Raw genomic sequence first — 18,452 nt, forward strand, 5'->3', positions numbered from 1 at the left:
TTAGTCCTGGTTCAGTCCTGGTTTAGTCCTGGTTGAGTCCTGGTTGAGTCTTGGTTCAGTCCTGGTTTAGTCCTGGTTTAGTCCTGGTTTAGACCTGGTTTAGTCCTGCTTCTGTCCTGGTTGAGTCTTGGTTCAGTCCTGGTTTAGTCCTGGTTTAGACCTGGTTTAGTCCTGCTTCTGTCCTGGTTGAGTCTTGGTTCAGTCCTGGTTTAGTCCTGGTTTAGACCTGGTTTAGTCCTGGTTCTGTCCTGGTTGAGTCTTGGTTCAGTCCTGGTTTAGTCCTGGTTTAGACCTGGTTTAGTCCTGGTTCTGTCCTGGTTGAGTCTTGGTTCAGTCCTGGTTTAGTCCTTTCAGTCCTGGTTGTTTAGTCTGGTTTAGTCTGGTTTAGACCTGGTTTAGTCCTGGTTCTGTCCTGGTTGAGTCTTGGTTCAGTCCTGGTTTAGTCCTGGTTCTGGTTTAGTCCTGGTTTAGTCAGTCCTGGTCTGTTCAGTCTGGTCTTAGTCCTGGTTCAGTCCTGGTCTAGTCTGGTTCAGTCCTGGTTCAGTCCTGGTTCAGTCCTGGTTCAGTCCTGGTTCTTCTGTGGTCTAGTTTTTATTTCTTGTCACAGTTTGCTCGCTTCTTCGGGTCAGATTGAGTTGAAGTACATGTGTGGGAGCAGCGCGCCTCCTTCATCCTGCGGCTCGGTCCCTCAGCCCCGTGTTACATAAAGACACATGATGTTACGTGTCCGGAGCGTGGCTCGTTGGACTCACCGTGTGTCCTCCTCTGTAACCGGAGCGTCCTCTCAGCGCCCCCCGGCAGCTGCGCCTCGCTCCGGGCTTGCGTAATCCCCGCGCCTCCGTTCATCGTCTCCTCCTCCGGTGTATTTTTAGCTGCGTGTCTCCGGCGCTCAGACCCTCCGCGCTGGCGCCTCCTCGGTGCACGCTGGCCGCTCTGGAAGGTGCAAATGGAGGCTGTGGGTGTCCGTGGAGAGCGCAGGAGAACCGGTCCTTCTTGTTTTGGTTTAACTCGTCGCGTCCCGCCGCTCTGCTCTCACTTTCACATGTGCGGAATAAGAATAACAAAACCAACGTGACGAGGCCGAGTGTGTGCGTGAAGCCCCCCGCAGAGAAGACGAGTGTCCCGCTTCATATGTGCGTGTGAATAGGCTGTAAGAATAATGTTTTTGAACGTGCTGCTTCAGTAGTTACAGTGAGGCTCCTGTCAAGTGCTAATAGTGACATAAGCTTCACAATCAGCGCGATTGGGCAATCAACACGTCACGTGACCAAGAAACACTCATTAAAGATGCACTACGAAACTCTTCCATTCAGACCACCTCCATGTCTCCTTGGAGATGTTAATGCTTTGTCTGTAATGTTCCACATTATGGCATTAGTCATAAACACATTCAAGCCCAGTATGTTTCCACTGGGTTTATTGTCCTGAATATTCATCTGGTCCATCAAAGCAAAGTCAAAAAACAACTTTCAGATCACCTCCATTAGAACCTGCATGAGGGTTTAACACCAAAAGATGATTTAAGATTATTATGTTTTAGAGGTTGCTCTTCTCTGCATGAACTTTCTGCATTAGGTTTTGAAGCTCCTGCAGATGATTTGGTTTTTCTTAAGAAACTTCACAGTCTGAACATTCAGTTGTGAAGAAAACACATGAACACATCTTTGGTAGTCTGATTCATCAGCTGGTTTCATTTCATAGAAACCGTCTGACATTGCAGTATTGGGATTCGTTCGCTCGACGGTGGATGATACTTTGTATCATTTAACCAGTCGCTGCTGTTTGGTCGTGATGTATGTAATGCACCACTAACGGGGTTAACTGGTATATTAAGCTTTTCCCAAATCCCGTAGGAAGAAGAACAATAACGTCTTTCCCCTTGATAAAATTCACCAAACATTCTCTTTGTTCTCTTTAAATCCTCAGCCTTAGGAATCATTGACAACACAGAATGTCTGGCTCTTCTCTGATTGGCTGGTGCCCAAACTCACACTTCTGGGGTTTTTGAAAACCGTCTAGTGTATTTTGATTCCTGACCTAGTCACTGGAGAGAAATCATGGCTACATCTTTCGTCCTTGAGTGAAGAAATGTGGCTTGTTGACATTCTCCACTCCAGTGTGACAGAAGAACAGAAGAAGATGATGGTTATAGTATTGTGGTTTACAGCAGCGGTGGGCAAACTTTTTGACTCGTAGGCCACAAAGGTTCTAAAATTTGACAGAAGAGCCTGACCAGGAGCAGATGGATGGAGTGTTTTGGTAATCCACCTCATAAGAGAAAAAAATCACATGGGATATGTAGAAAACATGTGCTTGAATTACAATTGAAAATCATTCAAAGCAATTACAGCTTTTACTCTTGTAATTTATTCAATTTCAGCGGGCTAGATTAAAAAGATTGAAGGGCCGCATTTGGCCCCCGGGCCATAGTTTGCCCGCCTCTGGTTCAGAGGTTCCACCAAAACAACGTGACAAAACTCTTAAACAGATTATGAAGAGAAGCAGATCTGTGAGTTTGATGTGTTTCTTCTTCTTCTTCTCTTGATCTGCCAGAAACATTTAGAACAGTTCCTGCAGCAGACTGGGCTGATGATGAGACTTTCAGAAGCTGCTCAAACTGTGCATCAGGAAAGTGTTAATGAAGGAGCTGAAGTTTCTTCAAGATTTGAACAGTAGAACAAAGACTGAAGATCAGAAACAAGATCTACTGCAGGAGTCACACACACAGGAGCAGCTTTAGTGACGCCAACAAACACACAAGAGGAGCTGGACTTTAGAAGAAACTTATATGGACTAGTTCTAATTTCTAAAGTTCAAATTTTTATGCAAGTTTCAGTTTGTGTTTGCAGAATAAAATGACAAATGTTTGGAATAGGCCTTATTTATTTGGTTCTGTGTTATAGTTTAGGGTCTATAGAGACATTTTCAAGTGTCTTGAGCAACTCGAAATATTCATTCATTGGCATAAAATTTGGACCCAGATCTTTTGGTCAGATATGGAACCAAATGCAGGATTCTACTCTAGAGAATGTGAATATGTCTGACAGCATGTGTCTGGACCATACTGTGAGAGGGCTTGCATCTCCACAAACCTGACTCTTGTGTGGACTTTTGCTGCTTGTTTTCTTGGAAATGTTGTTCCACTGACTTTAATATCCAAACCTTTCTGTCTCCACAGAGAAAGTTCTGAAGTTTGGTTTTAACTTTCTATGTTGTACAACTAACTTTCCACTACCAGAAAGTTACACATTGAGGCTTTACAGGTGTTTTTATTGCTCAGAAATACCATGAAAAAAACATTTGTTGTTACTGGGAGCTGGTCACCTTTCCATAGACGTGACATGGCTGTAACTTGACCTAGAGCTGTGTGTGAACACAGAACATGTGTGTGAAACATGTAGGGAAACATTTCTGTCATAGTAACAACACTCCACTGAAACAAGCAACTGAACCTCTACTCATTTATATTTTTTAAGAAACTGTACTTTTCAGAGTACTTTTCAGCCACATACTTGAGTAATATTGTTACTGAAGTTTCCTCTTCCCACTCTGACTAACTCTAAAGTGACAGACTTTATGTGACAAAATGTGTGTTTCTTGCTCCTTCATTTTTTAAAATTTTGTCCTTCACATGATGTTCACTTCAGACTATAAATCACATTACTCTCTCAATTAAGTTGCTCTTACTTGAGTAGATTTTTTTTCCAAAGACATTTTACTCTCACACTCCATCCTCCTGTCACTTGTGAACATGTGATCCGTGAACTCCTCCACTTGAGGCAGGACACTCTGTGCAGCGTCTGCAGTGATGCGGTCGCTGTATCAGACCACTGAGGTGAAGAGGAGCTGAGGCAAAAGGCAAAGCGAAGACTCAATTTACTGCTCAATCTAAGTTCCTCCCCTCACCTCTGATCATGAGCTCTGAGTAATGACAGAAAGGACGAGATCATGGATACAAGTGCTCGAAATGAGTTTCCTCCACAGGGTGTCTGGGTGCTCCCTTAGAGATAGGGTGAGCTCAGTCGCACGGGAGGAGCTCAGAGTAGAACCGCTGCTCCTTTACATCGAGAGGAGCAGCTGAGGGGAGGACATCTGTTCTGATGCCTCCTGGACGCCTCCCTCAGAACTAGAGATGCGCGGATGGGCTATTTTTCATCCGCAACCGCGACACAAAACTCATCATCCGCCCGCTGTCCATTTTGCACCGAAGGTTTTCAAAACCGCACCCTGCCACCATCCGCCGACTGATTTTAGATTTTAGAACAATCATACAGCAAACAAACTAAGGAGCCTCGATAAAAATGCAAACTCTACAGCTCATTCATTCCAAAATTGGCTCAGCGTGTATGTTCACATTCTTAATTGTCCGTAACAACTCCAGACTTACCTGGTTTTCTTGCGCAGCTAATTAACTGACAACGTTTTCCAACTAGGCTGTTTTTGAACCTTCTTGCCTTCGTGTTGGATGTTGTTACATTCTGAACATTCTGCCATTGCCCGATGTTATTTCAAAGTCATAGCCTCACTCCATCGGTCTTTCTTTAAGTTTTAAAAACCCTGAGTGTCAGTCTACGCTATAATGTCTGCGTGTTTTTAAAATATAACTGATATCGAAACAAAAAAAAAAAGCATAACTAAATAAATCTGGCCCTATAGCCACTTACGTGTTGGCAAACAGCTGAAATAAATTAGAAATAATAAAATAAACTGCATATAATATGTGCCTCGTAAACCTTAGGCATCAATAACCCGACACAACCTGAACCTTCAGAACATAAAAACAGGTCAAATGGGCTAATTAAGGACATGACGTACACTTCATACTACAAACACAGACAATGACACTCGTCTTTTCAGATGTACGTAACAATACTAACAATAACTTTTTTTTTTTTTTAGTAGTTAAACCGCCACCCGCCCGAATTTAATTAAAATATAATTTTTCGTCACGTCATCCGCCCGACCCGCGGATTAACCGCGGATACCGCGGTTGTAACCGCAATCCGCGCATCTCTACTCAGTACGTGTTAATGTTCCACTAGGAGGAGTGCCAGAGGGACTATGTCTGGGAAGGCCTCGGGTCCCTCCAGAGGAGCTGGAGGAAGTGTCTGGGGTGAAGGAAGCCTGAGCGTCTCTGCTTAGACTGCTGCCCCGTGACAAGGCCCCGGATAAGAGGAAGAAAATGAATTGATGGACATTTTACTGTTACTTGAGTTATTTCTTGGACCACTTTGTGTTTGAGTAATATTAGTTTGAAATTTGAAGCTCTTGTGTTTATTAGTTTGTGCTTAGATAAAGAATACACTTAAAACAGGAATAAAGTCTGGATAATTTACTTAGATAGAGATATTAGAGTGTGTGTGGACATTCCCACACAGAATCCTCTGCACCTCTGGCTCGTGCCTCTTTAAATGAAGGTAAAAAAAACGACACGTGGTTGAAGTGTAGTCCATGTTTATTTTATTAGTGTAAAGTCTGTTAGTTGTTTACAGAGCGCACAATGCAAAAGCAGGTTTCATTTTCATATTGCCATAGACCAGTCCAGCCCTGACCAGAGGAACCACCAGCAGCTCTGTCTCTGTCCCCTCGAAACCAGCAGCACACACTCACATCTGGGCACCAAATCTGAGATCAGGGCCTATGCACAGCGCCCTCCTCGCTCTTTACTGTCCCTCTGATCAGTTTAAGTCACTTCGTGGAGGAGGTTTGGACACTCTCTGATCACAAGAAACAACTAAAGCATGGACTAAACCAGGACTAAACCAGAGTCTAAAACCTGATTCAGAGTGACTGAATCAGGGACTAAAACAAGACTAAACCAGAGTCTAAAACCAGGACTGAACCATGCCTACATCAGGGACTAAACCAGGACTAAACCAAGACTGAGCCAGAACTGAACCAGGCCTAAATGAAGACTTAACAAAGAACTAAACTAGGACTAAATCTAAATCGTGCAATTGAAGTATAGGTTAACTCAGACATGTCAAACTCAGGCCCGGGGACCACATTTGGCCCCTGATATAATTATATTTGGCCCATGAGATCATACCAAATCTGTCTTAGAGCTGCAGACCTGTTACAGATAGACTATAAAGACATTATTTATTTAAAATGTTGTTATTATTTTATATTCTGCTTGTTCTGGATTCAGTGTTTAAGCAAAACTATTATGAAACATTTATTTTAATAAGAAAAGAAGAAAAAGAAGAGAAAACATGCAGATGCTGTTGAAAGTTTTCAATAAATAGTTTTTCAATAAGTAGCTTTAGTTTGGCCCACGACTTAGTCCTAGTTTTTAATTTTGTCCTCTGTGAATTTGAGTTTGACTCCCCGGGGTGAACTAAATCATTAAGGATGAACCAGGATTAGATCAGAACTAAACCAGGACTTCTGCAGATTCCTGGTACGACATTGTTGTGGTGATTAAACCCAAGGCCTTTAATGAACTAATCTACTCTACGGTTTAGGAATTCTATAGATTTTAGGTAATATGACTAATAATCTGTGCTGAAACTTGTCAAAGGGACGACTGCACACAAGAGGGCGCTGTGCACGTGCAGGACATTTTGCCGCGACAACGTGTTTTGAAGTCATTATTAGTATCAAAAGAGGAGAGCACAGACAGACAAGGCAACAGCTGGAGTTACATTAAAGTCTACAGTGCAACAAATGCTCTGTTAGTATTGTTATTAAGACATCATCATGACACAGAGCACGAAGCCACTCCAAAGGAACCCTCTCAAATGTGAACTTCTTTTACGGCTGCGAAACGAGCTGGAATTTGAACGGACACGATCAGAAAATCACAGGCTGCAGTTTTTTAAAAGTAACTTCAAGGTGCAGTGTGTAACTTTTCTGGTGGAGGGTCTGTGAAAAGTTTCACAGTGTGGCATTAAACATTTCTGTCTTCATGGAATCTTCATGGAGACCACACCAGAGCAAGTTACAGGTCAGATCTGTGGAGAGGAACCTGCTCACAGTCAGGACGTCTGTTTTTCTAGGTGTTTTTGACCCATAAAACCACCTGTAAATGAATAAATGTAAAGTAGAGCTGTTTAATGTCACACTGTGGAACATTCCAGGCAGAGCAATGACATACAGTATCCATGGAAACAAACAAAAAGTTACACAGTGCTCCACAGACAACAAAATTCAACACAAAAGCTGCTATCCGTGTAGTTTTATCTGTACAAATGTTCTGAAATGAAATTCTTGAATTAGTTTGTGAGTTCAGATTTCAGTGATTTCATATGAACTTTGACCAGAATCACATTATTGAAACATAAATTGCAAATCTACAGACAAATCACAATCAAAATGAGATAGTTTTCCCAAATGTTGCAGCCTTTGTTCTTGAAAATGCACATTCAAAGTGAAATTTTGTACATATGCTCAAACTTTAAGGATGTAAGAATGTAACAAATCTCACAATATTAGTTGGGACTTTTACAACAGAAGATTAATACGCACTGATTTGTTGCACTGGTGAATAGGCAGACGGAACTACATAGACCATGATCCTTTGCTCTGATCCAATACACACATTCTCACTCAGAAATCTTCTTTATATTGTCTCAAAAGTAATTCAGGAAAGGCTCATCCCTGTCTTATAAATGGGGCTTTTTTAGTCTCGATTCCAGTTGAAATGAGTGTCTAGTTTCGATACTAGTTACTATACTTTGACATTGTAATATAAAGCATAAAATAATGTAAGTTTTCCGCAGGGATGGGACAAGATCTCGGACCAAAAGATCTCATGAGACAAAATTGCCACAAGACTATGCACACATGAGGAAAATGATCTTGTGAGATTGTTTCCCCCTGAATTTACCTTTGGCTTGAACAAAGAAAAGAGTTAAGAGCTGGTGAGTTATGCAGGTTGAGAAGGTGTAGTTCCAAAAAGCAGTACGTCAATGACCACTGAAGTGTTATATAAAATTAAAGAAGCCAACATTAGTTATTCTGAATGACAAATGATGTCAAAATGTCATCTTGTTTTGTTCTCGTGGATCCGATCTCGTTCTGTGTCTCATCTTGTGAAAATTGTGTCTTGTCCCATCTCTTGTTTTCCATTGTTGGCATGAAACTGTAAAACAAAACAGAACAGCAGAGGGCGCAAGGACTGCATCTGCTGAACAGAGTCACAAAGTCACAGCTCAAAATAATGGAAGCTATGGTCAAAATGATCATGAAAAGAAGAGCATTTGTTGGATCTTAACGCGAGATCTGAACACTGTTACATCCTTAGAGTTTCGGAGGATTTTTGGGAAGACATTTTTTGCAAGAATTCACTTTGGCTTTTAATGAGTTGTAAAAGTTCTGGTCCCGCTCTCCTTTTAAGTTTTAAATCTAAAGTATTAAACTGCCCCAAAACTTGCACAAAATCCTGTCTTTTAAGATTTTGTGATTGTTGTTGTTGTTGTTGTTGTTGTTGTTGTTGTGTGAAAGGTGCAGAGGAGCGTTTGTGTCCAGAGCATCAGGATCAGTCCTGGGCACTTAAGAGACGCTTCAGGGACAGTGGGACTTTTGGGCGCTGGTTTGAAAAGCATTCTCGGGTCAGTTGTTTACATGGAGTTTAAGAGCATCACATTTTTGCAGCATTGAAAACAAAAACTTGGATTTTTGTTCTAGATTTTTCTAAATTCTTCTGGACTACTCAAGGCTAAGTGTCAACAATAGTGAGATTATGATACAAGGCTACAGAGTCTAGACCAGAGACCAAACCAGAGTCTAGACCAGAGTCTAGACCAGAGACCAGACCAGAGTCTAGACCAGAATCTAGACCAGAGGCTGGATAAGAGGCTGGACCAGAGACCAGACCAGACTATAGACCAGAATCTATACCGGAGACTGGACCAGAGACTAGACCAGAGGCTGGACCAGAATCTAAATCAGAAATTGGACTAGAATCCGGACTAGAGACCAGACCAGAATCTAGACCAGAGACTGGACCAGAGACTGGACCAGAATCTAGACCAGAAACCAAACTAGAAGCCGGACTAGAGATCAGACCAGAATCTAAACCAGAATCTAGACCAGAGACTAGACCAGAATCTAGACCAGAAACCAGACTAGAAGCCGGACTAGAGACCAGACCAGAATCTAAACGAGAATCTAGACCAGAGACTGGACCAGAACCTAGACCAGAGACCAGACCAAAAGTACAAAACCAAAACCAAGCAACGAAGATTTAAAAAGTTACAATTTCATCATCGTACAAAATAATAATAAAAAATAAAAAATGACAATCTTAAGGTTGTATTTACATTCAGAGAAAAGTACAGCTGATTCTCTTCTATCCCTTCACTGTTACATATTTACTTTGTCCTCTCTGTCCTCCCTCTCTTTCTCTCTTTTCTCTCTTTCTCTCAGTCTGAAGGTCCAGATTTGAGTTTGCTACACAGGACCTCTCACCTCACTCCACTGTCACTGCCCCATTTGGCCCCTCTTCACTTGAATTGTTTCAATACACAATTTACTATGACAACTGAATATTTACTAATAAAAACTTTTATATACCAAAAGTAAATTTGATCAAGCGTAAATCTGAGCAAACAGATCTCAGAAATTGAAAAACGGTGCCAAATGGAGCAACGACGTCCACTTCCTACAATATAAAACATATCGTTGACTTCAGATGCATAGGATTCACACAGACCTGCTCTGGACGCACTTCAGTTCAGATTAAAAGCAAAACAAATGAACTGAACAAAGAAGTCATCAAATAAAAACATGTTTAAAACTCATTGTGAGAGACCAAACTGCAGAATGGAGAATGGTTTTGGTGAGAGAGAGGGAGGAGCAGAGGACACACTGGACTCTTAAGGCTTCGGGTCACACACACACACATGCACACACGCACACACACAACATTCACACACACACGCACACGCACACCAAGCTCCCATATTAGGATGTGAACAGGATTTGTGGAACACTTCTGCTTGGGCGTAGAGTTTTGCATACTAGTTACACTTGGATCTCTGCTGCCCTCTACAGGCAACAGTGTGGAGTGCGTTTCAAAACGGTATTTACTTGAGTAACATCTTCATAAATTCTCTGAGTACTTTTCAGACCCCATACTTTTACTATTTATTGAGTAATATATTATACAGTGCAGTAGTACTTGTACTTGAGTTCTTCCCACTGAAAGTCTAAAGTAACAAAAACTTCATGTGACAATATGTAATGGATTGAACATTTGTGTTTCTTTGTCTCATTTTTGTGTCTGTCCTTTTGAAAACACCAGATTCTGTGTATTATTTAATGTTTTATTGTTCTAATTATATTCACTTGAAATTATAAATCAGATCAGAATATTAGTTTTCCCAAATAATTTTTTTACTCTTGAGTAATTTATTGGGCAACTTTGTACTTCTACTTGAGTAATATTATTTGTGAAGTAACAATACTCTTAAGTACTCAAGATTCTCTTCTTTCTGCTCCTTTTCATTCTTTTCTTGTATGTCTGATGTTGTGACACTGTCGATGTCTTTTCATACTTTATGAATGAAATAAATAAACAAATACAAATACAAATACAAGTACAAGTTCTAGCTACTTTACCCATCTTTGCCAATTAGTATGTGAGGCCATATATTGTATTGAATTTGAAACTGTGACGAAAACAAAGCATTCAGATGAAGAAAAAAGGTAGAGCTTCATTGGGTCGTAAAAAAAAAAGTAGCAGTACAGGTGCTCTACGACGGTTACATTTTGAACTCTTAACAGAATGCAACCCTTACTGGAAAATGTAAAAAAGGGCAAGTTACAAACCCGAGGTACACCCACTGCATATATTAAAAGTCTTTTATTTCATGAAGGGACACCAACGTGTTTCGACTGGCCAGATGCTCTTGGTTAGGGCATAAGCAGACCCTTATATATTCAGTGGTTGTGCCTCGGGTTTGTACCTTGCCCATTTTTACATTTTCCACTAAGCGCTACATTCTGTTGAGAGCTCAAAAACAAAGCCCTGTCGTCTGTATTTACGGAGGAAACTGCTTCATCATAATATGGGAGCTTTGAACTCAAATGCTCAAATTATGCATCTTAGGTTTAGGCCTGTCCTGAACAAGTCGAAAAAGAGTGAAATCATTCCCAGAAACATGCACCAAACCAAACTGTGCTCCAACAAAGATACAAAACCGTGACTTCAAATTGGCCGACCAAACAGAAACAGTAAATATCGAAGTAAAAATATGTAGGAGTCTGTACACGGAGGATTAATGAGAATAATAGAAGAGATTGCTCGTAACATGCCACTTCTGTATCTGTCCTAAACATCTTCGTTTTGTCTTTCAGAGATACGTTGATTTAAAAGCTGTGTAAATTGTAAACTGCATAAACCTGTGGAATGTACAGAGACGACAGTGAAAAAGAAACGTCTGCTTCAGTTCAAATGACTTGGATTCACAAATGAAACTTGATTTGAGTCATTTTAACAATAATTTAAAACATTTTTATTAAACCTGGGGATTTTGAAGATTTTTTTTTTTGTCCCACCTTCAGCAGAGGTGGGTAGTATTCAGTTACATGTACTTGAGTAACTTTATAAAGAAATCATACCTTTCGATCAGCATACTTTTACTCTTTCTTGAGTAATATTTAGTTTGAAGTAACAGTACTGTTACTTGAGTAAAAGTTTTGTGAGTCTAAAGTGACAAAAGCTCCTTCAGATTTGTTTTAGTTTGTTTCATTTTTGTGTCTGACATAATTATATCAATTTAAAATGATAAATAAGCTGTTCGGTCCCAGCAGTTACTCTTTAAGTTACTCTTACTTGAGCACTAGTTTCTCCAAATACTTTTTTACTCTTACTTGAGTCATTTCTTGGACCACCGCTTATTACTTCTACATGAGTAATATTATTTTAAAGTAACGTTATTCTTATTTGAGTAAAATTTTTGGCTCCTTTATCACCTCTGTCAATTAGTTGTTCACTGTTTAGACTCGCACTAATAAAAAGGTTGTCTGCGGTTGTGTCCTTAAGCAACACAACGTGCTCATGTTTAACTGTGGTCTGAGGAGCGAACTGCAGCCCGTCAGTCGACTCATTATTGACTATGGGCAGTGAATAGTTAATGCATCAAAATAACTTGTCGATGTGTGGAGAAAGTTGTATATAAGACTAATGCCTGATTTCCAGTGAACCCAGACACAGGTTCCACAGTGGAGCTTTTCTATACTTTTGACAACCTCATTCATTTTTTGTCAAATCAAAATTAGAACAGACTCCAAGTCATTTTCACGCGTGCAGACGTGTCCTGCCAGTGCGTGTGGTGGTGTTTAGGCAGTGCACAGAGCGTGGTTGTTTAGCTGGGTCGGCTGAGCACAGGGGGCAGGGGCGGAGGCGGCCCGTTCGTCATGGGGGAGGCGGGGCTCGAGCTCTCGTTGCCGTGCGGCACCGGGCCTCTGCCGCTGTACTGGCCGATGAAGGATCCATCCTCGTTGAACTGGATGTCCACGCTGTCTCCGTACTCGGCCAGAGAATCGTCACTGCCCAGTTTGCTGGGGCACAGGGAGGGCTGACTGTCCGTGCGCTTCTCATCACCGTCACTGGGGAGAGAGGACACGGCTCAGTGAAATGCATTTAAAGCAAAACCTACTTTACAAAATGGACTTTTGCAAGCTCGTTTGAACCATGTTCTAGTCGTTTCCTTCTCATTGACCCTCTGAAGTTGTATTTAGAGTGATTTATGCATGTTTGAATCATCTTTATTCTCCTGTATTCAAGCGTCATTGCTCTGATCTACCTCCATTTTCAGTTCTGCTGGTACACACCCACTGGGACACATGCACTTCCATCTCCAGTTTTATTTTCATTTTGGTCCAAAAGTATAAAAATGCTCTGCTCTAGTGTGATGTGCAGTGCTCCACAGGAAGAGCCCCCTGCATGCGGCGCTTTGTTGTCATGACTAGGGATGCACTGATACCACTTTTTTGAAAACCAATATGAGTAAAAGTATGATCATTTCTGTACTTGCCGATACTGAGCACTGATACCGATACTTTAACCCCCCACCCCGTGAACATACAATAACAATAAATGGAAATGCACATTTTATTTTATTCTCTGATCATTACAAAATATGATGCATAGTTGACACAGCAGACAGTGAGTGACACTATTAGTCTACACATTTGTGTGGTTGGTTGATCGGTGTGATGACGAGCAAACGCCTCTTCCTCCACTGGGCTCTCAAACTTAAAAGGACATTGGGCAGATAATATCAGACCAAATATCAGTCGTGATCAGTCGATGTCATGAACCGCTGACCTAACAGCATCGAACACTTTAGGCAACATCACATTTGAGCTGTAGAGACGACTGGGCACCTTGTATCTGGGCTCTAGAACAACTAGAAGATGCCCACGACTGATAGTAGCTGCTCATCCAGCTCAGTGTACTGAGTAAGTGTGGTGCCTCAGTTATTTTTGTTCCCTGAGTATTATCTTTGAACATTTTCTCCCGCTTCTTGAACACTTTGGTTAAAGTTGTCTGTTGACAGCTCGTGCTGCTTTAGTGAACTCGTCATACTTATCACTGTGCTGTGTCTTCAAACGTTTGATTAAATTGCTCGTATTAAATGAGGTGTTTTCTCTTCCCCACCTTGGCACTAAATACTACATCATTTGCAACCCGCCTTACTCCTGTCATCCTCCCTAATACTAAAATACTTCCAAACTGCTGATGACGACATGATTGAGCTTTATTTGCACACATGATGAACCGTGTCTTCTGACTCTTTGTCTCCCTCTTGACACTGAAGTCGGCATATGACCTCCTGAACGTGACCAGTGATGTTGTGTAGTGTCATGCAAAAATAGTATCACGGCGTGGTATCGACAAATCTAATGAGTACAAGTATATTAAGGAAGTATCGGGCCGATACCCAATACCAGTATCGGTATCGGTGCATCCCTAGTGATGATGTTTATGGCCACATCAGCTCCATTAGATACCACAGTTTTCTAGCGCACTTGTTTCTTTTCTTAAGTTGTTTTAGATGAAAATATTGTGATTTAAAATATGCATTTATCATGAAATATTAAAAACCATGTACCCAGTTTTTTTTCCATGTATTTGAACAAAACCTGGCCCAGTACAGATACATTTATGAGTAGATCTTCAGCTCAAAATAAGTCTGCTGTGTATGTACTGTCTGCATCCAGTTACAAAGTGTTGGATTGTCCAAGTGTTTTATTGTCTCTAAACCAAGAGTAAACCAGGACTAAACCAGAATTAATCCAGGACTAAACCAGGACTAAACCAGGACTAAACCAAGACTAAACCACGATTAAACCAGGACTAAACTCGGACTAAACTAGGATTAAAACAGAGCTAAACCAGGACTAAACCAGAGCTAAAACCTGGACTAAACCAGAGCTAATCCAGGACTAAACCAGAGCTAATCCAGGACTAAACCAGAGCTAATCCAGGACTAAACCAGAGCTAATCCAGGACTAAACCAGGACTAAACCAGGACTAAACCAGGCAACACGATGCAGTTTGATCTCACCTCTCCAGTGATCTATAGGAAAGCATGAAAAGGAAGAGAAAGAAGAGATTTAACATAAAAGGTTTAAAGTAAAGAGAGAAAGAGCAGCACAGACACAGACAGAGTGGATCATTTAAAGGCATTATGCAGATGTGCTGGATAAAAGCTTTAGACCAGGAGCAATTAGAGGCAAACTTCCACTCAAACATGCACTGGCTCTGAGTGTTTCCAGGCAGCTCAACCCAACATGAACTCTTAATGTTTTCAATCGATACTTTGTGATTGAGTTCCTTTTCTATTGACTTGTGTAATGAAGCTCTCACTGTAATATTAGCACAGAAAAGCAAAAGTCACGTCAGCAAAAGTCTGATCATTATGTTTTTCATTGACACTTTTCGGCACTCAGACTACTACATAAAAATCTATGCTTCTGGTAAATGCAAGATGGATACGTTTAACACCGCACTGTGACAAAGCAACAACATGTCCACGGAGACAAGCGGGTGGCACACCTTCCAGCAGAAACGTGACGCAGAGCAGATATTCCTCTTAACGTACACTGACCTGTATTCTCCAAACGTCTCATCTTTCATCGGTCGAGCTTCTGAGTCCACCTCTTTGTCTTCTTTGTCTTTAACTGAGGCACAAAACGTGAAAAAGATTGATCAAACAATACTTTTTATTTTATCAACAAAACGCTCAGTACATGTCGTTCAAACTGATTGTATTTGATCTAGTTAGGACGGGAGCTTGGGTCTTATGACTGAAAGCAATTTTTAATAAATAATTGTGTAAAAATGTAAAAATATGGGGAAAAGAAATATGATTCATTTTGTTGACAAATCGAGGAGCCCTAGTTCAGTAGTATCAGTAGAATAAGTCTCCATTCGTTACTTTTGATTTTGTTTTCATCCACAAAATGCACTAACCAGTCCAAAGTTTGGATACACCCTCGCATTCAAAGTGTTTTCTTTATGTTTACTGCTTTATACATACAGAACACGTCAAGTACATAATGCCAGATATATGGAATTATATAGTAGAGAAAAAAAGATAAACGACACAACTAAGTATGAGGGTGATCCATTAAGGCATGATCAAAAATCAAGTTTCAGATCACCTCAATTAGAAGCCTTCAATTAGGTTTTAGCTTCCAAAAAATGATTTAAGAAATGTAGAAGAAAAAGGAGATGTTTTAGAGGTTGCTCTTCGCTGCATGAAGTTTCTGCATGAAGTTTTGAAGCTCCTGCAGATGATTTGGTTTTCCTTAAGAAGCTTCACAGTCTGAACATTCAGTTGTGAACAAAACACCTCAACAGTTTTGGGCCACATCTTTCGTCCTTGAGTGAAGAAATGTTTGTCCTGCATATTTCACTCCAGTGTGACAGAAGAACAGAAGATGATGATGGTTCACAATATTATGGAAAAGAAAAGTTCAGAGGTTCCACCAAAGCGACATGACAAAGCTCTTAATCAAGCAGATTATGAAGAGAAGCAGATCTGTGAGTTTGATGTGTTTCTTTAGTGCATCTTTAGTGACGCCAACAAACACACAGTGGAGCTGGACTTTAAAGTCATTTTGTGCAAGTTTCAGTTTGTGTTTCCAGAATAGAGCCCAAATTATGGTCGTACGTCAAATCGTCCGCGTCTTGAACCCCCTCCACAGAGCGTCTGCATCGGCCAACGTGCACCTCAGAAATATTAATGTTACAACTACGCATCAAACTGACGCAGACAATAAGGACTGTGATTAGTTCTCTTTACATCCACTCTACATACATTTCTGGTACTCCGCTTTCCCGCTTCATTTTGTAACACGCGCACAATACTCGCCTCCTAACACTGTGGTGTGGAATTACTTCGTAGACATAGACCTCAACGCAGATCTATAAATCAGCCTTAAAATGACCAATGTTTGGAATAGCCCTCATTTATTTGGTTCTGTGTTATAGTTTAGGGTCTATAGGAACATTTTCAAGTGTCTTGAGCAACTCGAAACATTCATTCATTTGCATAAAATTTTGACCCAAATATTTTGCCAGATATGGAACCAAATGCAGGGTTTGAATCTAGAGAATCTAAAAAAAAAAAGTTTTTGGACCACCCTACTAAATATGTTTTATATTGTAGATCCACATTTGCTTTGGTGACAAACCCTTTGGTCTTCTCTCAATGAGCTTCAGTTTCCTGAAATGGTTTTCACTTCACAGATGTACCTTGTTTGAATTAGGAAATACAAAGAGTGATCAAAGCAAAGGGTGGCTGTTGCTGTGTATCCAAACGTTTGACTGCTTGTGTATTTCTAGAATAAAAACTAAAATCAAACATTAGTTAACAATCCAAACACTCCCTGAGCCCACAGTTGTGTTCTGAATGTCTGAGTTGTGTTACCTGCGTATTTTCCTCCTTTGCGGCGCTTGATGAGGCAGAGGATGAGCAGTATCAGCACCAGCAGCACGATGGCGCTAATGAGTCCGATGAACCAACCCTGAGTCGCAAATCCTCCGGGCATCTCCGACACATCTGCAACAGACCGAGCAGTGTCAGCACCACCAGCAGAGGGCAGGAGCACCTCACACTGTGCGTATGTTCTGACAGTCCTGATACTTTACAGCTGAGCATCAACATCTCCTGGGGGTGTGGAGCTAACCAGAAGCACTACTCTGTCTGAAGCTCTGTTACTCAATGTACACTTCATCTGAGCTTTATTTTAATCTTAAAATCTTAAAGCATTTTTGTCTGTGCTTGCTTATGGTGCATTGTGTCATACTGTTGAACATTCTGCCAATAGAGATAAATGTGGAACACCCCCAGCGTAACGCCACTGCACAGTATTAATACAGAATAGTTTAGATTAGGACAGTTGGTAAATGGTAAATGGTAATTGCCAGTGTTGTGCATGAACGAGTTCAAAAGAACGCGTTCATTGAACACGTTCATTTTTCAGTGAACTTTGAACTGAACGCAACACTTTTGTAAATCAAGAACTTGAACGTGAATTTGTTCAAATTATGTGTGATGAACGACGTACGTCACTGTTGGGGTTCAGTTAAACGTCGGAATTTGACGAGTGACGATCTGCTCACACTTCACCTCGCGAAACCACAGCCGCGTGTCAACGCGAAGGCGACTCCACCGGCAGCTTTAGGAACGTACGGGCTCTTGTGTCTCTCAATGGGAAAGTCAATCAAACTTGACTGGGCGCGTTTAGCTGCTTGTATTTACCTTCTGATTTAGTAAATTTCAAAGCACTAATTAACAGTGTATGTGGATCTGGGCTCTTTCACTTGATACACAACTGCCCAGGGAGCACAATGTGCTGATGGTAAATGCACAAATACAACAATAGATACATGCTCTCTGTGGATTTTCACGGGGATACGCGCCTACGCTCGTGTAGAGCGTCAAAAAATAGGATGGATCCTATTTTCTGAAATCTACAGGCACAGGACGTGCTGCTCCACGCGCGTATTATTTTACTTGGTACAAATGTCAGTAACGCGCGTCACAATGCTTTTTTAACCTGGACTGAAATGGTGGGTTTTTCGTTTTTCTTCATACAAATTTGCTAAAATCACCGCGATATCAGCAGCGGTGAAACGCCGGAGGTGCGCGCCCGCGTAGACCGTGATCCTGAGCGAAAGGACCGACGCAGAAGTCCGCGCTCCACCGAGATAAACGCAGCTGACGCCCGATCGCACTCGGGGTTCTCTCAGGGGCGGTCCTAGATTCCAAGTTCTAGTCCAGGATTAGTCCTGGTTTGGTCCTGGTTTAGTCTTGGTTTAGTCCTGGTTTAGTCCTGGTTCAGTTCTGGTTTAGTCCTGGTTCAGTCCTGGTTTAGACCTGGTTCAATTCTGGTTCAGTCCTGGTTTAGTCTTGGTTTATTCCTGGTTTAGAATTGGTTCAGTCCTGATTTAGACCTGGTTTAGTCCTGGTTTAGACCTGGTTCAG

At 41.3% G+C, this 18,452-nt stretch overlaps 1 protein-coding gene across 1 annotated transcript in view; it reads right to left on the bottom strand.

Annotated features, from left to right (window-relative positions):
- Positions 1–9,220: 9,220 nt before the first annotated feature.
- Positions 9,221–18,452, bottom strand: part of LOC110169976 (neural cell adhesion molecule L1.1-like) — a 104,454-nt gene continuing 95,222 nt past the window's right edge. Inside the window, exons 25-27 of the mRNA XM_020935585.2 lie at positions 16,893–17,024; positions 15,066–15,138; positions 9,221–12,558 (exon numbers count right to left, since the gene is read on the bottom strand). Of these exons, the coding sequence (XP_020791244.1) occupies positions 12,315–12,558; positions 15,066–15,138; positions 16,893–17,024 (449 nt within the window). The 3' untranslated portion in view covers positions 9,221–12,314. The remainder of the gene's footprint in view (positions 12,559–15,065; positions 15,139–16,892; positions 17,025–18,452) is intronic.

Source organism: Boleophthalmus pectinirostris, unplaced genomic scaffold (genome assembly GCF_026225935.1).
Source record: "Boleophthalmus pectinirostris isolate CB_2022bp ecotype Guang Dong unplaced genomic scaffold, ASM2622593v1 HiC_scaffold_8, whole genome shotgun sequence".
Classification (NCBI taxonomy): Eukaryota; Metazoa; Chordata; class Actinopteri; order Gobiiformes; family Gobiidae; genus Boleophthalmus; species Boleophthalmus pectinirostris.